This window comes from Cavia porcellus, unplaced genomic scaffold (assembly GCF_034190915.1).
Source record: "Cavia porcellus strain 051 isolate PalLab524CR breed Dunkin Hartley unplaced genomic scaffold, mCavPor4.1 scaffold_14, whole genome shotgun sequence".
Lineage (NCBI taxonomy): Eukaryota > Metazoa > Chordata > Mammalia > Rodentia > Caviidae > Cavia > Cavia porcellus.
In genome coordinates this window covers 33,531,726-33,552,011 of record NW_026947497.1, presented here as the reverse complement: position 1 = coordinate 33,552,011, position 20,286 = coordinate 33,531,726, and the positions used below count along the sequence as shown (strand labels likewise).

Genomic DNA, 20,286 nt, shown 5'->3' with positions numbered 1-20,286 from the left:
TGAATGATGAGCTATTCATGTCCATCTGCACCATCCATGCCAACTTAGGGTTTAGATGTGACATGAAGGATCTCATCCAGCAAGGGAACTAGAGTTTATAGAACTAATGGTAGATTTTCAGGATCTATTGTCAACCTGGATCTCCTAGGAACTAAAATAGGCATTAATCTCTAGGACTTTGTAAATATCCTTCACCTCTGAGTGTTCTTAGTTTTCATGAGAATTGGGCAAACATGACTGGGGACGCTACTCCAGTGGCCCTGGGATCACACCTTTATAACTTCCAACAGATAAGAAATAGTCATTCTAGTCCTAGTTAGAAATATCCCGGGTTGTGTTACATTCTGATAGGAGTGCAGCCTGACAGATGATTATGTTTTTCATAAGGCTTGGATTATATGCTCATATTGATAATTGTATGATGGAAATCATTTCTACCAAATGATGAGTACCACAACATACCCTGTGTATTTCATCCTTGAGATGCTTTGGGGGCATTGGAATTGTTCCTTGTATATAGTAAGCCCTAAATAAATATTGAAGAACAATCTCTTTAATTTGACTGAAATACAGTAAGTCTGAAAGCAATAGAAATATAAATTCACTTGTTTTGAATTTATTTGTATGACACACATATTTGAAGACTATCCAATTATTTAATTTATAAGTTTAAGACTGGTGATTGTGATTATCAACATTAAAGGTAACCCAATGTTTTTGTTGTAACCTGCATTTTTTTGAAATTTTCTATGTGATTAGAAAAGATATATTAGTGTCTTAGTAGTTGTACAGGTTTGAACACTTTTTGAGTGTGATCCTTACCTGTTAGTATAATCTTTTTGATCATTAGTCTAATGTGAAGTTTTTTCATCACAAATATTTTTGTAAATACTGCAAAGGAAGAGAATGTTAGTTAATATTGAAGGAATATTTTTCCTTCTTTAGAATTTAGCTGACTTCATGTCTGAATGGGGTCTTATTCTCAACTTACTAGTCTAAGTCATTTATAATAAAATTTAAAATAGAAGTATGCCACTGTATAGAAAGAGACAGAAAGTTGCTTGCTGGGAATGTAGGGAGTCTACTTCTAACTCATATTTCTTCAGAGCCATTACCCTTGTGGGGAAACAAAAACTTTTCCTCTCCCTTGCCTGGTCATTAATCAGGAGAATTGTGTGAATTGCAGGGCATGTAGGGAGCAGGAGGACAGTCTTTATTTTGCTTCTTTTATGTTTTTAAAAATTCCAAAGAATTAAGGAAAGCTTCCAATTTTCATTTTTTTGAAAGCTGTAACTCCTGAGAGAGAAAATTATTAACTTTGGTTTTATAAGTGTTCCAACTTGGTAAATTCAAAGCAAATTACGTAGAATTTAGGTAGGTAACGTGAAAAGCAAATTACATAGCTTTGGCTATTTGGATGGTTAAACACTGATGTGGTATAATTTGCTGAGATGCTAGCCTAATGGAAAACTGACATTTTCCATGATACTTTTCTAATGGCTTGCTCTCTCTTCAGTCAACTGGACATCATCCCCTTTGTCCATTCCCACACCTGCCCTGGCCTTCTCTCACACAGGTTTCTGTTGTTTTACTCAGGAGTTCAGAAGCATATTTAATGGTGTGTATAAATTGAGCTTCCGGGTCTGAGAACAGCCAACTGTCCTCATTAAATTCAATACCATATACAAACACAGCCAAAAATGACACTAATATTTCTTTTTCTTTTAGCATTTGATTTTTAGATACTTTGGAAAATTAGAAGTCTAAAAGTGTTTTGCCCTTTTGATTACTGCAAAGTAAATAGCTTGATTTTAGCTTATATTTTGGTCACATTTTAATTTTATTTTTTATAATCTTTTTACAAGTTTGTTTTTAATTGATACATAGCAACATAAAATTGTACATATTGATAGTGTGTTATGTGATGTCTCAGTACATGGGATCCTTCAGTGCAATAGAAAATGATGTTTAAATCAGGTTACATGTTTTACCTTCTCAAACACCTAACATTTCTTCTTAGTGATAAATTCCAAAATTCTTTCTTTCACCTTTCTGAAGTGTATAATACATTATTGTTATTTGTAATCACTGTGTTATACAAGAACACTTTAGAACTTATTGATCCTATTGAACTGTAACTTAGTACCAGTGATTTTAGTGCATGGCAAATTTATAATCATAACAATAGCTCATGAATCCAGAAAAAAGATGCATAATATTACCTGTTACAACTACTTTTCTGTGTATTCCTTTTTTTAAGTTTTTGGACTAAATATGATTATATGTAATTATAATTATTCTTCATTTTGAAAGCAGAACTTTTGGTGGTGTGTGGAAGAACATGCAGATGAGGAATATGTATCTTCTGCTTCATTCAGGAAACCATCTAGTGCAGACAAAAATCAGAAAATGACTTTTCTGGAGTCATCATGACTTCTAAATTTATCACATCTAGTTGATTTTAAATACCAGATGACTATGGGCCATAAGAAATAATCTTATCTTTTAGAGTTTAGTAAGACTTAGTTATTAAATTGCAAATGTAGCAGCAGCAGCCCTGGAGTGTAAAATCTTTCTGGTTTATAAATCTTAGCTTTGACTGTGTTGCTAGGAAACTCAAACAAAAAATGTAAAACTATGATACAAACTACGAAATGTAAATTTTGTTGTTATAAACACTGCAGCTTTGAGTTGCTTTTTCTTGTCAAAAGAGTTGTGCATAAAACATTGTTATAGGTGAGTTAAAGCAAAAAGTAACTCCTTAAAATGAAGTAATCATTTCCTGTTTCACTTTTGATTTTCTCTGCAGTTGAGGGGCTTTTGATCATCGCTAGGAGTTTGCTTTCAATCTCTAGGAAGTCTGTTTTGAGTTTCCCTCTTCTGGATTGGTTAAGATCCCTTTTAAGTGTGTGCTTTGTTCTCGGCAAAGCTGAGGTCAGTTGTGCAACATGCTGCTACTGTTAAAAAAAAAAAAGAAAGAAAAGAAAAAAGCTGAGTAATGCTGGAGCCCGCTCATGTGGCTGATGCAAACCTGGAGAATTTGCATCATCATGGAGCTGGAGTAACTTGGTGTGACAGGCAGGAGGTTAAATACAAGCCCATGAGGAAGCTGAGCTGGTTTGTGATGATAGGGCACAGCCGCTGCTGCAGCCTCAGGAACAGGACGGGGAGGTGGGAACCCAGTGCACCAAGCATGCACAGGTGTTTCTGAGGAGTAATTAGAGAGCTGTGGGGGCTAAAACACACCTTTTGAGTTTTTACCTGTGAACACAGTGCGCTGAGAGAGACACTCTGAACGCAAAGAGGAAGAGACTTAAAGTCACACCAAAGAGACACTCAAGTTGAAAGTTTTGTTGCTGCTTTTTTTTTTTTTTCTTTTCCTTGCTATTTTATTTTTCCCCCGTGTGTCAGAACCATGGTCAGAAAGCCCGTCGTGGCCACCATCTCCAAGGGAGGTTACCTGCAGGGAAATGTCCACGGAAGGCTGCCTGCCAGGGGTGGCAAGGAGCCTCCTCCAGCGGCAGCGGGGCAGGAGAGAGTGGTGCTGAAGAAGAAAATCACCCTACTGAGGGGCATCTCCATCATCATTGGCACCATCATCGGAGCAGGGATCTTCATCTCCCCGAAGGGCGTGCTGCAGAACACGGGCAGCGTGGGCATGTCCCTCAGCGTCTGGACCGCCTGTGGCATCCTGTCGCTGTTCGGTGAGTGCAGCTCTTCTGGGGCATGCGTGCGGCTGTGGGGCTGGCAAGTTTGTTTTCTGGGAAAGCAAAGGGTGAATTTTTGAGAAGAGGACGGGAAAGTTTCGTTGAGGTGTGCAGACTCCGGGAACGCGGTGCACACTGTTGGCAGCCGCCCGCGTCCCCCGCGGTTGCTCCCTGCGGCTCGCCTCTCCTCCCTCGCTAACGCAGACCACTGGCCGCACTTTTCCCGGTGGTGATCCGAGCAAAGGCTCCCTTTGATGAAAACGTGCGTTAAACTTTCTGCCCCGGGCGGTGGTGTTTGGTTACGGGGTTTGGGGCATTCTGGCAGCTGGCGGCTGGGTGAGACACCTGAGAAGTGAAACCGCTGTGGCCTGTTCAGCTGTAGTGCTGAGAACTCAGCACAAGTTTCTCTGACTTTTCATTTGCAAGACAAACGGTGGCAGCCTTCTCTTGTAATTTCTTAAACTTGTCAGTTCCAGTCTTTTAAAAGTCCTCGACGTGGAGGGACATATCAGGGACATACCTCCATTTTAAACCTAAGTGGGAATATTGCAGTGGCCCAAGCCTATATCAAGCTTTTGTTTGCATTTTTTTTTTTTTCTTGAGAGCTATAAACTTTTGCAACAGGCGTTTTAAAGCTGCAGTTGAGTGTTAGTTTTTTTTTTTTTTTTTTTTTTAATACTTGCCCAGATCTGTTTTTTTCATCTGTATTTCACTAGGTCTCCAGGGAAACATAACTTGTCCAACTGTTGACTGAGTGAATTGGAAAAGAATTGGTAGAAGTATGATCACTATGTTTTCTTCAAAATGTGCATCTCTTCTATTGATTAGAGAATTGGTAGTGAAAAGTAAATAAATGCCCTCTCATCAGCTTTCTTAGAAAGCTACCTGAGTTAATTCTAAAGGCGACACAAACTAGTGAATTGTCTAAAAAAAAGTTGTTTCTCAAATTTGATTTATGGTATGCAGTAAATGTCTAAGATAGTTTTAATCTTCTCTGGAACGTAGTGTGCTTTGATTCAAGGTGCTACCTCTAAGGTTTCCAACACATTGTCCTAACTGCAACCAATTACAGGACTTACTGTTAGCCCAGAGCCCTGGTCCATTCATTCTTCCTATTCAGATGTCACCATGTTTTAACTCATTGGTTGGGGAAACTTAAAGAACTTAAATTTCTTTCTTTCTTTTCTTTCTTTCTTTCTTTTTTTGGAAGAAAGTTTTAAATAAAACTTGTTACAATGGAGTTTCAGTAGAGAAAGATGGATAGAGGAATTATTTTTAGTTTTTTTTTTTTTTTTTTTTTTTTGTCCTGGGTATTGAACTCACGACTTTACACTTGCCAGGGAGGTGCTCATGTTACTGAACTAAATCCCCAGCCCCTTATTTTTAGGTTTTTAAAAAACAGTTTGTAGCCAAGTGTGTTGGGGCATATGTATTATCCTAGCACTTAGGAGGCTGAGGCAGGAGGAGTTTGTGTTATTATTTATGTAAATAGCTTGTACTTCATAAGATGTTTAGTAACACTGGTGTGTCATTGTCCTTCCAGAGCTGCTCTCTGTCCTTGGAGAATACTTTAGAGTAGTATCTTTATGGAAAACTCTGATGGAAGTCTCAGGCACTACTAATATCAAAATGCTCCTGGCTTTCTGACAAAGAGAAATGTAATTGTTCCTCTTCTTCAGTGACATTGTGTACCCTCAACCTTTAATCTTGTTATATAAAGAAAAAATTATGTCATCAGAAAGACTACAGTGAGTTTCTTGGACTTTGCATACTTATATTGATGTAGCTCTTACTGTGTGATTCAATTTTCACACACAAACATGTAATAAAATAAATTGTACACATTATTTCAGATGTAATAAAATATGCTGAGTACTGAACTAAATTGATGTGTATGATGAGAGTGTACTTATTCATAAGTATATTACCTTATGTGGAAGCTAAAAAAAGAAGAGCTAAGAGGAGTGTCACTTAAATTACACCAGAGTTAATGTTTTTGATTACTAGTTAAAGGGAATATGTTCACATATTAATCATCTTATCAACTAATGTGCATTCTACTTTTCACTTAAATTACTAGTAGCTTTTTATTTTCTTAGAGTTTTTATTGGAAATAAGGAGAAGGAGAATAGCTCCTGATCCAGGAGGGTGTCCCATTTGGGTAGTTGTGTGGCCTGTCAATTGAGAATTAAGCAAGGGGAAACTGTGTACAGGACTTGCTTAAACATTTAGTGATCACCTATCACAGGTGGCTATGTGGATTTAAAATGATCAACTGGGATTTTTCAACTCAGTTCTTCAACACATCAGAAGGACATAGGAAACTTGGATCTCGGAACTTGTTAATTTGCATTATAATTTCCTCAGAATGCAGGATCTGAGTGGCTTCACTTGGCTTCAGGATCTGAATGCGGAAGGATTCCACCTTCTTTTAGTGGGTCATGGACTGCATTCCACGCTGCCTGAGGAAATTCATTCTTTGTTCAAAGTCTCAGTGCACTGTCTTCTCTTGGTTTTAATCAGTAGGTCTGGCTGGTCACTCCACTCTATCTCAGGTCCTTCCACTGGCTGGCTGGCTTACTCATAAACTAAATAAAACTATTTTCTACATTTCATCTCTCTGAAGAAGTATCCTTAACCGCCATGAAGGAGAACAAAGACTGAACATAGCTGCTTCACGTTGAAAGAGATTGATGGAGGGAGACAGCAGTCAAGAATGTTCTCCAGAGAGCTTATCTAAGAGGCCTGGGAAAGAAGTCATGTTGGGTTTATCAAGGATGAGCTTTCTTTAGAGGACTATCTAGTGGACCCCAGGAAAAGGAGTCTACCACATTCATCATTGGCTTCATCTGTGTGCCCAGTTGGAGTCTAACACCCTCTAGGCAAGAAGAAACACATTTTAACAAGCGATTAAGGATGCATGGCCCCACCATAGAACCATGATGAACGGACAAACTGGGGAGCTGAGGTTAGACACTGGTTTAAGCGACTGACTAGGATCCTAGACCTGCCTGTTAATGGAAGTTATCTATACATCTGACATTTATTTTATGGTTTTAAGATCTTTTGTCTCTTGATTATTGATCTAAAGACAAGTTTTACTTATTAGTGCACAGATTTCTGTAGTTGTCCTTGTAAGAAGGTGGAGAGTTCTGTGGTTTTGAAGAGCAGTTTTAGCTAAAGAATTCAAAGACCCTTCTTCAGCTTCCTTGGCAGTTACTGTGGCTTTCTAGTCTCATTGAACTGTGATAGTGGTTAGCCAGAGGTATAGCTGGAGGCTGTCGGGGGTCAGTGTAGCAATGTGAGCCCCATTAATGTCTAGCCTATATCACTATTATTTTTATTTATCTTTGGTCATACTTTTCTGTTGGGTATTTAAGACCAAGTTAAAGTGAGATCTGGGTTAATCAAAATTAATCTTTTGTTGCACATATCAAAGTCAGGGCTCTTCAGAAGTTACTTTTGGAAACATGTACAGAGTCTCTTAGCTCCTCTGTCATTGTCATTTGCTAGGATAGGTCACAGTCTTGCTTGACCATGTGGCTTCCTATGGAAGCCTGGGAGATATTTCTCTCTTTAGTGAGAGTGTACACTGGTTTTTCTCAGGGATTCAATCATCTTCCTGCCCAGGAGATTGAGTGACTCACCAAAGTTGTGGAATTTTGGGGTTTTTTTTTTTTTGGTGCTGGGGATAGAACTCACAACCTTTTGCTTGCTACACAGGTGCTTATGATGCTGAGCTAAATCTCCAGCCAGCTGTGGGATTTTGTAGAAAAGTTTTGCTTATATGCTCAGTCCCTGTTCACTCTGGTAAGCCTGGGCCAAAATATTGGTTATCCTGTTGTCTCAGTCATCCTTTCTTAAGCTTTGATCTTCAAACTTGAGTTGATAAACACCCAGGAAATTAGTTACCTAAGTATTGCAGTAATAGTTTTAATTATCTTCTCTGGATATAAAACACCTTGAAATATAAATTATGACCAGAGAACTGTGATTTTTTTAACATGTCATGGTCATTTTAGAAGTCAAGTTCCTGTAGAATGTTAACAGATAATGATTATAAAGTTTTACAGAGAAAATTTGAGGTCAAGGCCAACGTAGCATTGTAGCATGACAATCATGGTGACATTGTTATATGAAATCCACTAGGCTTTGCTATTACCTCTGAAATGCATTTAAATCTCCATTTTATTACAAAATAACTTTTTAGTCCATTTTACTATCAAGTAACCTTTAATCAAAAAATATTAAATGACAGAAAGAAACTTTTACCTAGTTTGTTAACTTTTAACTCTCCTCTGTTACTAGAGTGATATTTAAGTAGAATGTACTTGTTTATAGTTCTACTTTTAAAGTGTGTACATTGTTCAGTGTTTCCCAGAATCCTTTAGTATCATGTCCCAACAACTACTAAACAAATTATTATAATGTACTTGAGTTAGTTATAATTAAAAGATTGAGATTTTTATAGCTAAAAAATAAGGTTTTCTTATTAAGAGATGCTCCTGGTTAAATTTACAAAGCTAGATTTAAAAGCAAATGATCCAAATTCTATTAAGACAATTTCTCATGTGTTCCACTGTTAGGCTTTTAGTTACTTAAACTGAGCTTTAAGTCTTAAAGAGGATTTAAGTATTGACTTATAAAATAATCAATTAATGACTAAATTAACAATTACTATTATTTTAGTTTATGATACAACCTATATATCTGGAACTGGAGATACATCTGAAGACAAGATATGTTGCACATCTAAGCTCTGAAATTATTTCTATAATTAAAATGACATAGACTTAAGACATTTGAAGTAACTGACAGGTGCTCTCTTTTATACAATATACATCTGGACCTTAGAGATAGTGTGGCTTCTTTTAAATTTGGTCTTGCCATTTAAAACTTAATCTACATTTATTGGCTTTGATTAAACAAACATTTTGTTATTATCTAAATGAGTTACACTTAGATATTGGCTAATAAGCCTATTCATGGTCATAAACACCATTTCTTAAATGTACACCAAGAGCTCTAAAGAGGTACTTTCAGTTCTGTTTTTTTTTTTTTTTTTTTTTTTTTTGAGGCAAGGTCTCGCTATTTCATTTAGTGGACGACATACTGATGGCAATCTCTGCCCAGCCTCTCAAATGCTGGGTTACAAGCATGGATACACATGCCCAGTAGATGTCCTTTAATTCTTGTCAGTACAGTTACACCGTCACTGTAAAACCCATTAAAGGGGTCTAAGTTTTGCCTTAAGAGTAAAAATTAAGTAAATATGTATAAACTTTCCAACATAGCTATGATAAGAATTATCATATAATTTTTGCAGTTATATGATATCATATATCAGTATAAGTGCATGGTATACTCTATATACTTATGTTTCCCATATACACGGGTTTTCAAAGATGCAAAACTGAAAAATACATCTTATCATACCTGTGACTTCCAGGATAAGCTTATGTATGTTGGCAAATTTTTTGAGGCTCAAACACCTGTTTCTGTTACTTGTTTTTTAGCTACTTCTAATGAAGTGTGCATGCTAGTCCACTAGGAGACAGCCAGACAGATGATGCACATACATTTTCAAGCTTATGCTTGTGCAATTGTTTGTAATTGTGTTGCAACAGTTAGAGGTACCAGACACTGTGAAATCTAAGGATGAGCAGCTTCAAAACCCTAACCCTTACCCTAACCCTGAGAGAACGAAGCACAAACTATAAGAAGATAAACTTTTTTTGTTAAAACTCTTGAACTATGAACCTAAGAGTCAAGAATCTATAAACATGATGGTCTCCGACTTGCAATGGTTTGACCTAAGACTTTTTAAAACTCCACAATAGTGAATAGTAATAATAATAATAATAGTAATAATAACTTATTCAACACTTAACTATGAAATAAACTTAACATTAGATGGTTTTGCCTAATTATAGGCAAATGTAATGTTCTAGCTTGTTTAAGTTAGGCTAGACTATATTATCATATTCTGCAATTTAGATACATAAGTGGCTAGCAATATCTTCAGTTTATGATGGCGTTTTTGAAATGTAATGCCACTGTAAGTGAAGGAACATATTTGATTTATGACCTTCTTTAAAAAGCCAGGGTCAATACTTAGACTTTTAGAACCTATTTTGAACTTTTTCATCTGTGTAAAATGGTTATAGAGCTTGAGAGCCTTAAATGAAAATCTCTTTCCCCAGAATTCAATTTAAAGTTAGGGCGGCCATCCTGAGGCTTCTGCAGACCATACTGAGGTTTGATATCGATTGTCTGGCAATAAATTCTGAGGTATTTAAAACTGTTTCCAAAAGCATTTTATATTGGATTATTTTCTGGACAGCCTACCAATATGGAGACCATTTTTCAGGAAAGGATGAACTGCAGCTAATTATAATTAGTGATAAATAAAAGAAGTATATCATATATTCTCTACATATTCATCTGCACACTAGTTACTTTAGACTTCTCTGCAGGAATTTTAACATTATAAACCTTTTTATTCCTGTTTGGAGAGTTTGGATTCTTTTGCTTGGCCAGTCTAGAGTATGGTTTTTTAATGTTTTTCCTTTGAATTTTCTCAAGTGAAAAATCTAGGTAGCTCGTATGTAATACTAACCTCAGGAATCAGATAAGTGTTACTAAGATTTCTCTGTGTATCTAAGTTACACTTTCATTAACCAATCTGTATGAAATATCACTGATTAGTAGTAACTTTTCATACACAGCCTTTCAAATAGCTGGGGAAATAATTGTGGGTTACATTTGAGCATTTAACAGTATAGAACTTTTTACATGATCTTCAGTTTATTGTTCATTTTCTTGATTACTAATTGCTCAGATTAATAAGTATAGCTATATTTCATGTGATGCTTGCTGTGTGTCAGGCCCAGTACTGGCTTTGGCAGTGATTGTCACTCATATCCACAACTCCTTTGTAAGATAAAAATTAAAATTTTTATTTTATAGGTTTTGGAAGGTTACACAGCTTGCCAAATTCCATGAGTTTCTACATGTTAAAAAAGTAGTTTTTCACCTAACATACATTATAGCTTCTCTTTTCAAAAAGCAGAACATCCATTGTACCCTTTTTAGAAACATGATAACATGTCAGAATTCATTTTTCTGGTGCAAAATATACTGCAAATTAAATGAAGTCTTTCATGGCATGTAGTCCATATATTACTGAACTTACTTTGATTTGCCAGAGAAATGTATTTTTTAAGAGTTCTCAACACAGTAAGTTTGTGTTCTTCAATAACAGGTCAGCATTACTGGTATATGTTTTCTCTTTTTCCCTTTGCTTCCTGGTTTCTAACTCGAAACTCTGAAACACTGAATAGTGTAGAATTTTGTGCTTACCGTTTCAAATAAAAGGACATTGTTTGAGTAGAATGAACTAGGGTTCAGATGTGAGGAAATTAGGAGAGGATCCAGTGGGTCTCAGCGATAGATGTTGGTTGTTTTGAAATAAGGATGCCACTGAGACCAGAGGAAGTTGTTACATTTCATGCAACATAAATATCATTGAGCCAAGGCGATACGATTGCTTGATAGTACATTAAATGTGTATCTTTTTATCCTAACCATTTCACAGGAGCCTTGTCCTATGCTGAATTGGGAACAAGCATAAAGAAATCTGGTGGTCATTACACATACATCCTAGAAGTCTTTGGGCCATTACTAGCCTTTGTACGAGTCTGGGTGGAACTGCTTATAATACGGTAAGAACCTGGGAAAACTTAATTTCATTAGTCTTTTGCAATTGATTATTTTTAGCTAATTAGAAATGTGCATATCAAGTGACTCTCTTGTAAACATGGATGTAAAAAGTGTGATACAATACTTTCCCAGATTAAAATTCTCAGTGCAATTATTATCATTCGCAATGATTCCCCAATATGCTCTACTTTTTAGAGTACTGCTTTTCTTTAATCTTAAGTTATTCTCTTTCATATTTCTGAGAAATATGCTTACCTAAATTTATAACTAATTTTACTTAATGTACATTAAACATTTCTTTTTGAACTTCTCTAGAATATAAAGCATGAAAATTACCTTGATAATTTACATACATTGACTAACTAGACGCAAGAAACTATACTAACAACTAGAATTTTCTCTTAGTGAAGATTATGTCATTGAGTCATTTAACTTTACTCCATTTTCGTGACTAAGGCATGCCTGTCCTAACAACCTGATATGTCATCAAGTCTACTCTATAAAAAAAAAATCAAGTTTACATACCATAAATGACTCACTTCCTCATGTTGAATCAGTCAGGGAAAGAGAGTTGTGAAAATCTTTTGCTTTTATTGTTGTAGAATGTTCCTCTTCCTGATCTTGGCAGTGGATAGTGCTAAGTCACTCTGAATAGCAATTTTCTTTCAATTTTGTGGTGAATTTATGATGTCACATGAGTAGTTTAAGAATAGCATAGTCCCTTAGGGCTAGTTTCCTGATAAGTGACTTGCACTTTCTAGTTACAGTATATAATCCAAATACCTAGGGAAACCTGCTGTGATTGTGAACTTATCAGACCTGCACAGCTGAGAACTTGGGTGAACTTTTATTCTGTCATTCACAGAATTGGCAAATGCAGAGCAAATTAATATCCATTAACACTAATGAGTTTTACAGTGTTGAGTTCCTTTCCCTCAAAGCACCTGAGAATAGTATATGTTTCCCTGTTAACTCTATTTTCATTTTAAACAATTCTGGGTTCCTTAGAACAAATTATAATGAAATAATGACAAAGGAGGATTTTTTCCTTTTCTAAGTTTCCCTTCATGGGATGTATCTTTTGTTCTTTTTTGCATTATGTGAATCTTAGATATGCTCCAAAGGTCAATATAAATCTTATCTTTTTCAGTTAATTACTTGTTTATTCTAGCTTTTAACATTTCTTTCACCTTCAATTCTTCTGAAAAATATAGTCTCTGTTTCTCATTTGACATTGAAATTGACAGCTTGTATTTTTATTTAATGTTCTAGGTGTCTGTTCTGTTTTCCTGTTCAAACTGCAAGCATTTGAATGACATAAGATCAGATCCTACATTTCTTGTAACCTTTATACTAGTGCCTTATGTATTCTGGATATAAATTCTTTTCAAATAAATGATAGAAACTATAATATTTTGAAAGGAATATACTCAACATTCAAATAAATGCACTAATTAAGTAATTAAAGTGCTGGTCTGTCAGACTGCTGGACTGTGGTGTTGGGTATAGTTGGACTTGCATCTGTCTTCATTCATGTATTTTTAACCTTGACTAATTGCAAGGCATTAGTATGAACATGACCATTCTACTTGCTATTATACAGACAAGTGCTCGTTTATTAATTTATTCATTCCACAAACTGCCATCAAACAGTGAGTGGCAACGTGAAGAGATCTGAACTTGCATGATCTTGCCCAGTTCTTGCCCTCCAAGAGTTGATAACTCATTGTTTCTTTAATTTTGAAGGCACTTTTTAATGATGTGTGTGTTAACAAGAGAAACTCCCTAGAGAAATTCTAGACGTTTTTAACTGAACTCATATTGCTGGTTTGATCTTTCAGATACTTGAAGAGAAACAAGATACCTAAGTATTTTAAGGGAAGGGAAGTATTAAAATACTGTATTAAAATACTGTTTCCCTTCTATTACTTATACAAGTAATACCTAAATATTTCCATTAAAATTATATCTTCTGATTGAGTCACTGTTGCTGGATATAATCTGTAAAGCACATTCAAGGAGAGAAAACTCCAGTAGTACGTAACAGAGATCATTAAATTGAATTCACTCATTTACCATATATTCAATATGTATTGAGTTTCTACTTCTTAGAAGACACTAAAAGCTGGTGATAAAATCATGATTATGATGGATTTATGGAATTCAATGTCTAGTTGGAAGAAAGAGTTATCAATCAGGGAATCACCTAAGTGAATAAATTTGTGATTGTGGAAAGCAGTGCGGAAGGGAAGCTAGGGCGTTTTAACAGAATACTCTGGGAGATGGTGGCCCAGTCCAAGTGCTAGAGAAGTATTTCTGAACCAAAGAGGATTGCACTGAAGCCTAAAGAATTAAAAATAGTAAGGTGAAGTCACAGGATTCTGATTATTGCAGTGGGAGCAAGCCACTGAAGACATGGAGGGAACTTGGACCACATAGAATTTTGAATGCAAAGTGAGAGTTGCTAACATATCCAGAGCATAGTTCGAAAATGGTGAATGACATGGCTAGATTTTAATTTATCTATTTAAAATTTCTATAAATGATGGAGCACAGAAAATGTAGCCTCATTTGGAAGAAAGAGAAAAAGGCCTTTAGGAAAGATGAAAGGTGCTCTCTGGTACCAGCAGGCCATCGTTGGCAACACAAAATGGTGGTTGGATTTCTGGTAATCTAGGAATCAGATATGAGGGCTGGGTCATCATGAGAAGGAAGAGAAGCTGAAAGAAAAACCAGGCATCAGAAAGTAGACAATTCTATGCACTTTATTATGAATGGAAAGTATGTATATATGAAGAGGTGAAATTTTCTAACAGGAGTATTTGAAGAATTAGAGTAGAATGGTTTATTAGCTGTGTTGCTGCACATCTGAACAGTTTTTCTATGCATTTCTTAGTTGTATAAAATATTTGCATCTAAATATTTTTATGGAATGAAGAACAAGCATGTGTTGGCAAGGAACACTTATTATTACTAACTTTTTAGATTGACTTTCGTGTTCCTTTTCTTCACCAGGCACACTCCATTAGATCTGTACCATAAACAAATTTGTGCTGTGGCTGGAGCTTAGTTATTAACTTACTGAGAAAGAAAACTGTTTCTGGTAAGGCCTACGGATGTCAGGATCTCATTTAATAAATGCAAACTTTAAGGAATTAAAAAGTCAAATACTAAGAGTGGGGGTCAGCTTGGTAGTTCTCAGACTTATTTCCAATGATATTTACCAACTAGCCAACAATGTTATAGGCAATATTTCCTTTGGAATATCTGTGGCAGCCTAATTAAATATGGAATTTTAAAATTATAGACTTTACTATTGCACATATTCCATGTGCTAAGTATTAATATTTCATGATAGAAAAATTTTAGTGATGATACAAATTTTCCCTTTAATTTTTCCTTTTGTTTTGCTTTCTTTTCTCTCTCTTTCTTTTCTTTTCTTCTTCTTCTTTTTCTTTTAGCCCTGCAGCTACTGCTGTGATATCTCTGGCATTTGGACGTTATGTGTTGGAGCCATTTTTTATGCCGTGTGAAATTCCTGAACTTGCAATCAAGCTCATCACAGCTGTGGGCATAAGTGAGTATTACAAGCATAAAAGAAAGGGAAGTAATGCAATAGTTATTGGAAAATGTGTTCCTTTAGAGCTTTTGCATGGTGGTATCAGTCACCAAATGAGGTTCTTTTTCTTTAGAATTCCAAATTTGTTTTGGAAAATATAGAAAGAATACAGATTTTATATAGCCACTGGAATTTACCCCATGTCAGCTTTGCATGAGGTCAATAGACCCGATGGCCAATCTTTTAAAATACACAAAAAGCATTTTGTTGATAACATATTAAGTAGATTATATATGAAGAGAGATTAGTTAGAGTGAAAACTTAATTATTTTGTGATTTTTCTAAATTGAAAATTATCCTTTCTCAGTGATATATTGAATTATATCTTGTATGTGGTCATGGACTTAAATTGATGTGTTAAGCTTGTATGTTGTGTCATACAATTTATACTATTAGTACTGTCATTCTATTACAGTTTTGGCTGTCTCTTTTGGCCATGATAAGAATTGTCTTTTAAGATCTGATAACTAATAACATTTCTCAACTAGGAAATTTTCTTCATGGGCTACAAATTAAAATATGGTTCATTTTTTATTAATGGACATAGATTTGGAAATTGAAAAAAGTGTCAATAAAAAATGTGGAACATGAACACAGTTATACAAGCTGTGAAGCCAAATCTCATTCTGACTTACTAAAAATTTCCACAGGGTCATAAGAAAGTATAACAGTTCTACATGCCAATCAAATCATTGTTTAAGAATTCATAGGCTCTGATTTAATTAACAACTCAGAAATAGAAAACAACATAAGAATAACTGAATTGTATACTTACAGAAAAATGCTTTGCAGGCTGTTCTAAAGTGTTTGAGTAGAACAATAAAAAATATTTTTGATAGTAGAAAGGTAAGTTGTAAAACTGTAGGAAAAAGTTAGGTATTATGTATAAAATATGTCTAGTGGTAGTTACATATATTTCTGAACTTCTTTAAATTTAGCCTAGCTCTTCTACTTTCTCCATCAAAGCACATATACTTATTCTGAGAATTCTTTGAAAAGACAAAGAAAATTACTCAAAGTAGACATTTCCAAGTTCTAGAGAACAATAATGTACAACCTACTTAAGTCATCTTGTTCTTAACACACGTTCACAGATACCAGACCTAGGGAAGACATGAGATGTAAGAACAAGTCACTTAGCCATTCTGTACCACTGTATTCTCAGTTAATCATTTCAGTGTTACAAGGAGTTGGAAGTATTAAGTGATTTTTAAATGAAATAATAAGTAGAAAGTGTTTTGGGTAATAATTTATAAAGAACACAAATGGTAGCTATTTATGATTTTGTGGGAAAACATTGGAATTTCAATGAAACTAGTGACCTTTACTTTGCAGTCTTTTCAGCTCCTCATATAGTTCCTAGAATGTTATTTGTGCCCACTAATGATTTCTTACTGATTGATTTTATAAAAATACATCTAAGAATTTTTTCTGCAGAAGAAAAGTCTATAGTTGTGAACTTGTTAAACTTGGAGGACTATATACCTTCAGTTTCCTCAGCTAGGAGAGGAATTAGTGGTACAGTGAAATACAGTTTGTTTGATAAGATGTTCAGATCTGATGCCATGAGTTTTCGTGGGACATAACTCAGTGGAGGCAAAATATCTGGGATTGGAAGTTAGTTTTCTTATGTCTTATGTGCTCTTTGGCTAATAAGTAACCTCATTTAGCCTGTTTATTTATTAATGAAATGCATATGAACCAGTAATTTATCTTGAAGACTACAGAGAGATGAGACAGTGTATGGCAGGTTTTTAAGACCTTTACAAGAGGGCTCTGAACAGAAAATTCTCAATTAATACATAATGTCCTGCTAAAGGATTGAATCAGTGGCCATTTTTATATTCACCATATTTTTTCCTTGCAATGACCAGTCATGTCAGATACTATCAAAATTGATAAGATTACTGATTGATATTATTGATAACTCTGGAATTAATAATATAAGTTATAGATTAAATGCTTTAATCAGAAGTTTTTTTAAGTACATTCTCTATGTAAACCTGAAATCTATAAATTTTGCATGAGACTTGAAATTAGATGGGTAATGATATTTCTGTCTTTATAACAGTAGGTAACATTACTTTCCAGTTTTTAAAGGAAAAATTTATATTTTAGGTGATTAAATAGAAACTGTTCAAAGCAATGGTTTAAAGCAATTATGAGAAAGGATAACAACAACAAAAAAACTGTTTGCAAAATGTGTTGTAGCAGTTGATGATGGACTTGTTCATAAAGAGTCTGAGTAAGTCTTGGATAAAATTAGACATTTCCTTCTATTTTTGCCACCATATTATAACTCATAATAGTTACAATATTAGTTTATACATTTTCATGTTCTTTTTGTAAGCCTGAGATTCTGAAAAGGCACTGTGCTAGGGCTGGGGATTTAGCTCAGTGGAATAAACACCTACCTTGCAAGTGCGTGGTCCTGGGTTCAATCCCCAATACAGATTAAAAAAAAAAAAAAAAAAAGGCACTGTGTTCCCACAAATCAGAATCACTTAAAAAGAAAAGTGAATCATTTTATGATTCAATGGGAAGTAATTTAAATTGATGGCCTAATTGGGAAAGTCAAACTGTCTTTAAGAAGAATCTAGCTTTAATGGAGGGACAGGGGGGTGGAGATGAAGATGGAGACAGAGAAATCTACCTAGGGGCAAAATTCTCACAGCCTTTATTTTTCAAAGTGACTATGGGGATTTTCTGCCTGTAGGGTTGGAAGGTTACTGGGATGTAGAAAATAGAGTTTAATTGCATGAATTGCTTCCTCGTGTTTCTTGAGGGAATCAGGGAGTTTAAAATCTCTAGTTGAGTGTAGAAAAAGGTCACTCCTGAAGGATCTTGCTGTATCACAGAGTAAAATTTTGTGAAATATGACCTAGTCTTTGAGAGATGATAGTGCTGTGGGGAGGATAGTTAACTAAATGCTAACTTGCCTCCATCAAAAAAAGTTCTCCACTTCTACCAGATTCATAAGTATAAAAAGTTTTTGCTCAGCTGAGATCCTGTGTATTTTGATAATGATGTCAAGAACTTTTACCGGAGAATTTTGTGTGTTCACATTTCGTTGCTCTCCTTTATCTTCCACGAGAGACTGGTATTCTACCTTCAATTAAACACTGAAGTGTGTTTGAGATCTGAAAAAATTTAGTCATTTGTTCTGGTGTCCTAACTCTAGACCCTCTATGTGTGTCCCCGTGAATGGTGTGATATTACTATTACCAGGCAGCCTGCTCCTGAAAAGGGCTCTATCACCAAACCTTTCTTCTTGTCTGGAACAATGAACTGAACAAAGTGAGAAACAAACAAACAAACAAACAAACAAACATAAAAACACGTAGCAAAGTTTACTGGAGAAAGTAAAAGTGAAAAATGGGGGAAGAAAATGGCTCTGCAGAGCAAACTTCGGCTGAGTAAAAGGAAAAAGCGAGATAAAAGGAACCCTTTGGAGAAAGACAGGTCGCTCCTGAGGAAGAGCCACCAAGGCAAACTCTTGTGGCGCCTTTCCTTTAGGCTGTCCAGATCTGGAGGAAACCTGCAGAATTTCTACACACAGATTTTGAGATATAGAGGGGAACTGTTCTGGGCATGCGCCTGGGATCTTGTTCTTAATAGGTCCACTCACTTCCGCAACCTGCTTTGCCACGCCCTACTCTCCTAGCTCATTACCATAAGAATGCTTTACTTAAAATGTGAGCTGTCCTCTTAGGTTCAAATTTAAGGAGCTACTCTAAGTTCTAAATCCTTTCCTAAATTATTTTATATAAATGAACTGCACGCTACATCTCATAGGTGTAGTGGTGGAGGAATAAACAAAATAAAATTTGTATTGCATTGTGAAAACCAATTGATGGACTTTACAGATATGTTGCTGAATTTTCCCCCTTCAAACTCTTTTCCTAGAATTAAATTCTATAAAAGAAAAATCTAGAACTGGTTCTGTACTAGCATTTCAAATATAGCTCATGGAGTGCCTTTGTTTGAATTTTCTGAAGCCTGGTGTAAGACTCCTTTTCTCCTATGACTAAATCACCAGCACAACCGTTTCCTAGATAGATCTGCACAGTGTTAAACATACAGATGCTACAGAACAACAGCCATGTCTGTTAGGAGGATAATCAATTAAATGTGAAATCAAAGTGTCCTGAGATCCAAGCTAAGATAAACGTGAACCTTTATAGAGGGCAGGGCCACTGACATGAGTTTGAAGGAACTGGGAATAGATATTTTTTGAGCTATTTCCTCATTGTTTTATCTATGAATTTACTGCATCTAGGTTACAACCTTATCTTCACACTTACTGCCTATTCAAACACAGGCAAGTTAAGTAGTATCTTGAGTCTCCACTGCTTATCTTAAAAATGAGGCCAACAATGATATCACAGCATAGGAGGATTGAATAACATTACCCATGTAATGTCTTTGCCATAAATAGTAGTTTACATTTATGTAATGATTGCTATTTTTATTCCAAATAGTAGGACTGTATACATGGACTAAGTTTCTGCTTTTGAGAGTGTTTACTGCTATATATCCTTTCTGAAATTAATGCATCCAGGAAATGAACTCTAACAAAGCGATAAAGGGAACCCAGGTAGCCATTGCCAAAAGCAGCAGAACCAGGCACTTTATCTCACCATGTAACACATACCACAGCACCCATATATTTTATCGGTTTGGCATGAAGCAGCTACAAGTCAGAAGCCAGAAAGAACCTGAACCTGAATGAAAACCCAATATATCCAGACTTTAATCTCGTTCTTCAAAAGCCAAAGGCAGTCTTGAATTATGGACAGTGCAGAGAGAAATACTTGCCAGTCTTTAAATCAGAGCCCCACTCTTTACCATTCCTCTAAACATCCTCTTCAAATACAGCTCCCTTCAAATATGTATTTCTTATCTCCAGGATTTATAGATATTGCTTTCATTGCTGAGTTTCAGTTCTTAGGAAACTGTATCATAAATAAGTAAATAAAAGTGATGTGGTCCTGTATTTTCATTTCTGTAAAAATTTGAACCAGGAAAAGAATCCATACTGTTGAAATTATTTCCTCATGTGTAAAATTAGCAATCACTCAGAGGAAGTTAAAACTAGGGTGGGAGAACTGGCTCAGATCTCTTATTGTTACAAAATGAGTAGATAGTAATATGTACAAAAGGACATAGTTTCTGTTTATTTCAGAAACTCAGAACGCTCTTGCATTTAGTGAATCCCAAATCCCTTTTCAATATTGT

At 35.4% G+C, this 20,286-nt stretch overlaps 1 protein-coding gene across 2 annotated transcripts in view; it reads left to right on the top strand.

Moving 5' to 3' along the window:
* The first annotated feature begins 2,934 nt into the window (after positions 1 to 2,934).
* Positions 2,935 to 20,286, top strand: part of Slc7a11 (solute carrier family 7 member 11) — a 78,705-nt gene continuing 61,353 nt past the window's right edge. The window contains exons 1-4 of one of the 2 annotated variants that reach the window (XM_063260773.1): positions 2,935 to 3,704; positions 7,431 to 7,517; positions 11,305 to 11,431; positions 14,891 to 15,006. In XM_063260773.1, coding sequence (XP_063116843.1) covers positions 3,416 to 3,704; positions 7,431 to 7,517; positions 11,305 to 11,431; positions 14,891 to 15,006 — 619 coding nt within the window. In that variant the 5' untranslated portion in view covers positions 2,935 to 3,415. The remainder of the gene's footprint in view (positions 3,705 to 7,430; positions 7,518 to 11,304; positions 11,432 to 14,890; positions 15,007 to 20,286) is intronic. The other variant, XM_003476798.5, reaches the window with a different exon arrangement.